At 32.0% G+C, this 9050-nt stretch overlaps 1 protein-coding gene across 1 annotated transcript; it reads right to left on the reverse strand.

Annotated features, from left to right (window-relative positions):
• Positions 1-380: 380 nt before the first annotated feature.
• Positions 381-9008, reverse strand: LOC110107562. Its single transcript, XM_028700150.1, has 5 exons — positions 7102-9008; positions 6896-7009; positions 1221-1291; positions 1074-1139; positions 381-982 (listed from the first exon to the last, which is right to left on the reverse strand). Exons 1-5 carry the CDS (start codon positions 7154-7156, stop codon positions 701-703), a joined length of 588 nt encoding a protein of 195 aa, XP_028555983.1. The 5' UTR covers positions 7157-9008; the 3' UTR covers positions 381-700.
• Between the last annotated feature and the right edge of the window lie 42 nt (positions 9009-9050).

A 9050-nucleotide genomic window follows, 5' to 3' on the forward strand; every position in this document is an offset into this window, starting at 1 on the left:
AAAATAGTAGAAGCAATATTATAAAAGAACTATGAAATGCTTCGTTCTAAAGAACAGATTAGGCAGTGTATCATTAGATTTCAATCTTACAATTTTGATAGTAGTCCACAACATACATTTTTGACGTTGAAATAAAACAATTGGGACAATATTCTGAGACAGCTATGAAATGTTTACTTCTAAAGAACAAACAACGAAGTATGAATAGATTTAGACATTACACCTTCAATGAAAATCCTCAACACACATTTCATGACATTGAAAAAAAAACTTTTAGGGGTTATATTCTAAACTAGCTCTGAAACGCTACTTCTAAAGAACAAACTAGGAAGTGCACCATTAGATTTTGAGACTACACCTTCAATAAAAATACACCAATGAAAAGCTCACAAAAGCTGAATTTAAAAGCCAAAAAACATTATGGATAATTTTTTAATTTAGCTACAAAATACTACTTCTAAGGGAAAAAAATAGCAAGATTTAAATAGTACACCTTCAATGGCAATCCTAAACCAATTTTATGGGATCTAAAGCCCTCTCATATAATTCAATGGCAAAACATAAGGTTGTCGCTCGACCAAGAGAAGCAGCTTCAATAAAGCAAACTCCATCCTGCTTCTAAACAAATGAGATTATTGATAAAGTCTACCAACACTTCATGACTTTAGATAACATCCCATGAAGTAAAAATAACTCACTTTTAGTCGAGCATGACAACCTTAGGTCTTTTGTTTCGCTTAGCCTCCGATGATAATTCATTAATATCTGTATGGTGTCTTGTAGACTTACTGTTATATTTGAATGTTGTATTGCTACTATTATAGTTTTCCCCGCCATTATCATCACTGTCAAGATAAGAATCTTCGCTGTCAGAAGAATAGCTGCTAGCTGATGCAATTGCTGGCTGAAAGCCAGACATTGATGCTTCTGCTGCAGTGACCGCTTCATCACTATGAAGATCAGCAACACCCAAAAGCAAATCCTTCAAGCAGAGAAGAACAAATGAATTCCAATTTTAGATGATGTTTGTATAATGTTTTTAAGGCAAATTATTGATGGAGAGAATGGCATACCATTTCAATATACTCCTTTTCATCATCATTAAGCACCTCAACATCATAGTTTGAAGAAGGGTTCACCTGAAACAACAATGAAAAACCATTTAAGATAAAGTGACAACAAAGCTTGAAAAAAACTAATTTGAGTGCTACAACTCATGCCTGTGCCCTGAGCTCCAGGTCTCGATTAGCTTTAGCCATGACTTTAAGAAATTCCTTCACTTTTCCAAGAGCTGGGAATACATGTCAATTGAGATCATACGCCTTGGATAATAAAATCACTAATAAAAATAATGTCAACACATTATTTTTTTAACCTTTTGGTGGAACTTTCTCATTGACACAGAAAAAAATCATCCTCGCAGACATTTCTAACTTGAAATATCCAAAGGAAAACAAATATGAAAATTTCGTAATAATATTAATTCATATTATATAAAAAATAAACTACATAAGTCAGAATATGCTCTTGGATTTGGGCATATGACCATATTTCATGATAACTGATAAGATGATGGTCATTATGGAGAAATTGTTCGTATCAAGATGTATTGAAATGATTAAAGATATATCAGTTGGAGTAATAAATAGCATTAGCAGTAGTTTATTAATGAATAGAGTTTGGAATCACAATAAGGCCGCATGAATGATCAAATATGAGATGGCTTCATATATGCTATTTGCAACTTAAATCTCATGGGTGAGACAACTTCAATTGAATAATTAGAACAATTGAAAAAGCAAAAAAAAAGAAGATAAAAAACTGTCTGTGCAGCCTTGTTTATGTAGCAGGGGTTTTGGAATAGCCAAAGTGGTTCCTAGTATATGTAGCCTCCTATTCATGTTTTTTTGCGGTTGTTTGATCATACAGCTTTGTAGATTTCAATTCCTTTAGCCTCTGATGCTTGAAGCCGTTGCGGGTGCACTTGAATCAGGCTCTGCGTGTATAATAGTCACCCTTGCAGAAGCCATAAGATTATAACGAGCCATTTTGGGAGGACTATCAAGTGGTGCTTATTTGTTCGGCCTATTAAGATTTACCTTGATGAGATATGCTTGTGATCGATATTACATTTGAACTGATTAAGAGATAACCGGCCATCGGAAAATAGATGGTTGCCAAAACAAAATCCAAGGAAAATGAAGGGGATTTCTTGATTAATTAAATTTAAGATTATGTTCAACCTAGGAGGCTTTTTAGAATCCTTTTGAGTGCAATGTGTGTGAGACAACTAATTTCAAAGGGATGTCATCTTTTTGTGATAGTGTGAAGTCTGAATTTTCCCTATTTATGATTTTTGTTTCATGTTTTCTTTTATTCTCAATAATTTGTTACTAATTTATTTTTGTCAAATCTATTTTTGTAATTGTAATGTGAATCTTAATACACAGGTGATTTTATATGGGTTAATTTCATTGATTTTTTTTATTTAATCAATCATTAACTTATCAATTACTGTCATTATTAAATCAAGCCTTAGATGAAAAAAATGAAAAGTTGCGTTATGTAGTTGACAACCAGAATAAAACTTGTCAAATAATAATGACGTGATGAATCATTTAATACATTCTATTAATGCTAAGGCGTTCCCTGAAAGTGACACAATGTATGGCTTAAATACAGTGAGAAGTGTGCAAGGGCCACTGCACCGGCACCGAAGTGTTGCGTTAAATAAGCAAGGATTCTCACATCATGGATGGATGTGAGCAAAAACGCTAGTCCATAAAACTGGAATTATGATAGAAACTTAAACTAGTGGTGTCAATTTTTGACACGACCTGAAACTCGACCCGAACCCGACCCAGAAAAATCCGGGTTAGGGTCAACCCGGACCCGAAACGGGTCAGGTTCGGTTCAACAAATCAACCCATTTTAAAAACCAGGTCAAGTTCGGGTTGACCCAGCAACCCGAAATTGACCCGAAAACTCGTATTTGAACTGAAAACTGGTAATTTTGGGTCAACCCTGGGTCATTCGTGTCGGGTCGGGTTCGAAAACCTAACCTGTTTTTAAAAACGGATCGGGTTCAGGTTGACCCGAATAGTGTCGGGTCAGTTCCAGATTCGCCCCGAACCCGACCCGTTGACCTGAATTGACAGCCCTAACTTAAACTATAGGTTCTCTTACATGCAAATTAATATAATTAATAGATATTATGATTTATATTAAGATAAATATTTTATATATTCATGAAACTAAATGAGTTGGAGATAAGGGTAAAAAGATTGATAGTTTAAGATTTAAACTGTCATTTATGTAGGAGTCGTATTTAGAAATGGTGTACGTGTGATTCTAGATAAGAGTTTGAAGGATAATGTTGTAAAAATTAATAGAATTATAATTTTAAAGATTGTTGTTGATGTTCATATTATAAGCATTATAAATGCTTATGTTCCTCAAATAAGTTTGGATATGTGCTTAAAATTAAAAATTTTAAATGATTTAGAAAAATTAATACATATGATATCTCTTGAAGAAAAAATTTTAATGAAGGAAATTTAAATGAACATGTTTGTAGAGTGACAGAATATTTTAAAAGCATTCATAATGACTATGAGTTTAGAGAAACTAATGAAGTTGGTAGGACCATATAAAATTTTGCTCTAGCTTATGATTTTATAAGTGTTACTATCTTATTTAAGAAAAGAGAGGAGTACCTCATCACTTATAAGAATGGACATAGTAAACTCAAATTGATTGTTTTCTTATAAGAAAAATTGATCATTTAGATTGCAAAGATTGTAAATTTATTCCAAGTAAAAGTTTATATACCCAATATCGCTATTGAAAAAAGGGCGGAATATGAAAAATAAAATAAAATGTTATCCTAGGATTAGATAGGGACATTTAAAGAGCACTAATAAAAATATTTTTAGAGTAAAATTTAATATCTTAAGATTTTGACTGTGCATGAAAATACTAAAGTTATGAGGGAAAAAATAACTAGTGATAATAAAAATATTACAAAGGATGTAGTTGAAGTATCAAAAGGAAAAACTTATAATAGTAAAAATAGTTGGCGGTAAAATCAAAATGTGTAAAAAAAGATCAAAGATAAAAAACTTTGTTATAAAAGTTAGTTTAGATGTAAAAGCTCGAAAAAATTGAGAAATGCATAAAGGACCCCATAAGAAGTCTAAAAAAAGTAATATACGATGCAAATGATTTAGTTTTTAATGAATTATATACTATATAAGATATTAAGGAGGGTAAAAAAATACTATATAAATTAGTTAAGCAAAAAAATAGGAAAAGTAAAAATTTTATTTCAGGTAAAGTGCATTAAAAATGAGATCAAAATGTGTTTTTATTAGAAGAGGATATTCGACAAAGATAGATGAGATATTTCAATAAGTTTTTCAATAAAGATCTTAGCACCCTCAATGAAAATAAGGATTTTTATTTTTATCATCGTATTAATAAAATTGAAGTTAGAGAGGCTTAAATGAAAATAAAGCAAGCAAAAGCTGTTGGACCTAATAATATTTCAATAGAGGTATGGAATGCTTAGGAGATGAAGGAATTTCTTGGTTTATGAAGTTTTTTAATATAATTTGAAGACTAAAAAGATGTCATATGAGTAAAGAAAGAGTGTGTTGATTCTTATTTTTAAGAATAAAGGTAATGCACAATAGTGTGCAAATTATAGAGGAATTAAGAATGTGTCATACGTTAAAACTACTGGTGAGAGTTATTGAGCATAGATTACAACATGATACTAATGTTTCTCAAAATCAATTTGGATTAATGTCGGATAGGACTACTATGGAAGCTATACATTTATTGAGAAGTTGATAGAGAAGTATAGAGGGAATAAGGAAGATCTATGTATGATATTTATTGATTTAGAAAAACAATATGATAAATTTCCAAAAGAAGTGCTTTGGAGAGTTCTAGAATTGGTATAGTTAATAATGCTGAAATTCAAATCATTAAGGATATGTATGTAGGATTTGTTACTTGTATTTAAACAAAAGGTGGTTTGACCAAGTATTTTCCTATTTCAATTGGATTACATCAAAGATCAACTTTAAGCCCATATCTTTTTGCTTTAGTCATGGATCTTCTTACTAGAAAATTGCAAGAGGATATACCTTAAAGTATGTTTTTTGCAGATGATATTCTTGTTTTCAATACGACTAGAGAGGGACCTTATGGATTACTTGAATTATGGAGGTTAATCTTAGAGTTTAAAGGTTTTCGTATGAGTAGATCTAAAACTAAATATATAGAATATAATTTTAGTAATGATAGATCTAATGGTGAGATTGTGACATTGGGTGATCAAGTTATTAAAAAGAGTGAACGCTTTATATATTTTAGGTATATTGTTCAAAACAATGGTGAAATATACGAGGATATCAATAGTATAATTCAAGTTGGATGGTGGAAGTGGAGGAATGCATCAGGCTTGTTGTGTGATAGGAAAGTACCCCTCAAATTTAAGGGAATTTTTTATAAGATGGTGGTGAGACCTACAATACTTTATGGTGTAGAATGTTGGTTATAAAAAGTGAAGCATAAAAATAAGTTAAGTGTTGCAAGGATGAGGATGCTTAGGTGGATGAGTGGCTTGACACTTACAGAATACAAAACAATTATATGCATTAAAAGGTTAGCATCCAGTGGCAGATTAAGATTGAGAGTTGTCTTATATGGTTTGGTCATTCAAAATGTCGGCCTCAGATGAACTTGTTAGAAAAAATAGATGTATTAGATTAGGCCTAATATAATGAAGGCAGAGGTGAAACCTAAAAAAGACTTGGTTAGAAATTATATAAAAAAAAATCTTTTTCGATTAGATTTAAAATGGATTGACTCTTAATATGAACACAAATAGAGAAAAATGATTCATAGTAAACTGACTCCACATAATAGGATAAAGTCCTTATTCGTTGTTGTAGATCATTGATGACACCAAAATATAATTTATTATATACAAATTACAAATGAGCTACATAATGCTTTGCCTAGGCTTATGGGGTCGGCTACATGAGATCCACCCTATGTTAGAAAATATTAGAAATGATATATTCTTATTAGATTTAAATGAGAATTTGACTCTTCACAAGACACTGGAGAAAAAATGATTCATGCAACCAACCCACCGTAATGGGATAAAGGCTTGATTTTGTTGAATCAATAAATTATCATATTGAGTATAGATTCATTCTATTCTGCTTGATTACTTAAAATTTAGGAATAATTAATATAATCGCCTTTTGAAAAAGGAATTTCTCATCCAATTTGCATTTTCAAACATTGCATTATCTATTTGCATTATAACCCTAAGTACCATGAAGCAACAGAGATTGTTTGAACAAGATTGACATCTAATGTGCTACTCAACAAGAATGAATGAAAATATGCAATACAAAAAGTTGGCATAGATTGTTGGGATAAGACAAATGATGATATATTGATTATGATCCAGTGAATTTCATTTTTGTTGTCTAAAAAATGTTTAAAACACCACATAATGATAGGTCATTTTAACATTTGAGAAAAGTGACTCAAGGATGAGAAAAGTGACTCAAGGGAAAGCACAGTTAACAGTTGCCAGGAAAGTTCATCTCTAACAACACTACCACCCTACCTCTTACCTTGAAACTCCTTTGCACAAATGAAAATTTGAAAGCAAACAAATTAAGTTGATGGGAAAAATATTAAAAAGCATATGTTATCCACTAAATATTGCGCTTAAAATCAACAAAAAAAACTGATGTGTTCCATTAATGTACATATCATAAGCGCAATATGGCATTTTATTCAATCTTGCAAAAAAGTGCATACAATGAGAAAGGGAGAGAAAGCACACACAATGAAGGGTAATCACCTTGGCTCTTAGGAAGCGGAGTAAATGATGGCCTTTCTTTTAAGTTCACATAGGTCTGGTGCTTACTTTCTAAGGTTTGAGGTGTGAGATTCTTGCGGCTAAGAAGAAGGCCATCTGAAACATTTTTTGTATTGATTCAAATAAATACTTATGATTCCTAACTTTAATAGTCTAAGTAAAAATTGACAACGATTGAAATAATGTACCTAGTAGAGAAGGCCTCTCAACATGATCCAAAAGTTCTTTGCTGATCTTTGGCATCGTAACCTCAGAAATTAATAGCTATAATCAAAGCTAATATGCATACAGCTAGCAGGAAAAGAATTCCTAGCCGACTCCCTTCTGAACCATGACAGAACCAAAGTTAAAGAAGCTACTCGATGATTGAAGATGTAGTAACCTATTATCCACTCAATTAAATCTAATTAATTTCATAAGAGCATCATATTGAAAACCAATAACTCTACAAAAGAACAAAAAAGGAAAAAATAAAATGAGGAAAACATGAAAAGAAGTTACAAACATATTAAAGCAATCTAAAAACCTTGGGGATTGTCATGCATTCAAGATGTAAAATAAATGTATTGTACTCTAATTAGTCAGAGTTGTAAGTTGTTTGATTACCATAAACTAAATACAGGAAAAATATTTTTCATATTGGATTGGATGTAAAGTTTAAACTTTGGCAATCCAAATAAGCATTACTCTTTTGTGGGTATGCCAAACTTAGCTTAACAATAAAAATACAAAACAAATCGGGGTTTTTGTTTGACAATGAGCTCTAGTAAGAGCCAAATTTGAAGCACTAATCAAGGTTTGGAATTGTGCAATCAAGTTTAAAGGCGTTCTTTGTTTTTTTGGCGAAAAGTAAGCCTCAAGAGTTTTAAGACATAAACCTCAACATTAAATCATTAAATTAATAAAATATGAAATATTACATAACATATTAACATCAAATTAAAATATCAAATAAGATCATAGAAATAAGTTTCTCCCTCTTTTAATTCAACATAAACAAGTTTTCTAAGTCAATAAGATTATAATTTATGAATTCAAAAATCATCCCTACTCTCATCACTTAGTGGATCATCATAAGAATCATCATTATAGTGAGTCGCTTTCTCTTCTCCCTCATCATCAATTGCAGTTGTGAAATTGAGTGCAAGTACCATTGTGCAAGTGCAACATATGATTGGGAGTTGAGAAGGTGAGTGCAATTTTGATTCTCGATTATATTTATTTTTAGTATAGGTGAAGAGAAATAACAAAATGAAATTCTTTTATAAATTAAATTTATAAGTCAAAATTTTTAAATCACAAAAACCCTCATTTTTTAGGCTTGTGCTTAGAAATTACACAAAGGAACACCTCAAACCCACTGAGATGCACCTCATCAGGCCAAGCTGAGGCACTCACCTCATGACATTTTCTTTTTAATTGAGCTAAGGTGGGTCTTGAGGCAAGCCTCCTTTTGTGAAATTTTAAACAATGGCCCTAATAAGATTAAAGGCAAATGACTTCAAGCGAACCTCCTTCCGGACGATGACAACGCCATCGTCGACCAAATCACCGCCAGGAGCTCTATATACATTATCCTCGCAATGGAGGAGGCATTCAAGGTAGGTGAAGTTTAGGATATCACATGAAGAGGCTATCTTCACCCTACAATCAGATGAACAGCAGCGAAAAGCTATATACTCCTTTCAATGAAGACAAACATTGGGTTTATATTCTTACATAAGATGGTAAATAGGAAGAAATAAGGTAGAAAGAAGCAAAGGTCAAACAGCCACAACATTAGGTGAAAATGAGGTTGGAGGTATTTAAAGTTCCTGAATCAAGAGGGCAAGGTATGCCATCAGTGGCCAAGGTGGTGATGTCCCATGCCAGTACCAAGTGTACAGGCGAACCTCTAGAAAAAAAAAACAATTCTTACTTCTCACAATAATAAGGTTAGGTCATGGATGGGGAAACCATTACCAATGACTCCTAGCAATTAGCAACACTTATTTAAGACAATAATCATATTTAGTCAGGGCGCATCACTTATGGGGACTGATTACACAACTAATTGAAAATTGAATTCATTTCATGAAATTATTATCTCGAGTGAACTCGTCAATTCCAATGCAAACTCCTCGATCGTACTGTGAGC

This window comes from Dendrobium catenatum, unplaced genomic scaffold (genome assembly GCF_001605985.2).
Source record: "Dendrobium catenatum unplaced genomic scaffold, ASM160598v2 fragScaff_scaffold_1463, whole genome shotgun sequence".
NCBI lineage: Eukaryota > Viridiplantae > Streptophyta > Magnoliopsida > Asparagales > Orchidaceae > Dendrobium > Dendrobium catenatum.

What these genes read in the sequence shown, in the direction of transcription:
- LOC110107562 (XM_028700150.1), bottom strand. Translation starts at nt 7,156, where the DNA reads ATGCCAAAGATCAGCAAAGAACTTTTGGATCATGTTGAGAGGCCTTCT. An exon ending in TGAGAGGCCTTCTCTACTAG is followed by an intron (nt 7,010 to 7,101) that starts GTACATTATTTC and finishes AAAATGTTTCAG; the next exon opens with ATGGCCTTCTTCTTAGCCGC. An exon ending in ACCTGGAGCTCAGGGCACAG is followed by an intron (nt 1,140 to 1,220) that starts GCATGAGTTGTA and finishes TTGTTGTTTCAG; the next exon opens with GTGAACCCTTCTTCAAACTA.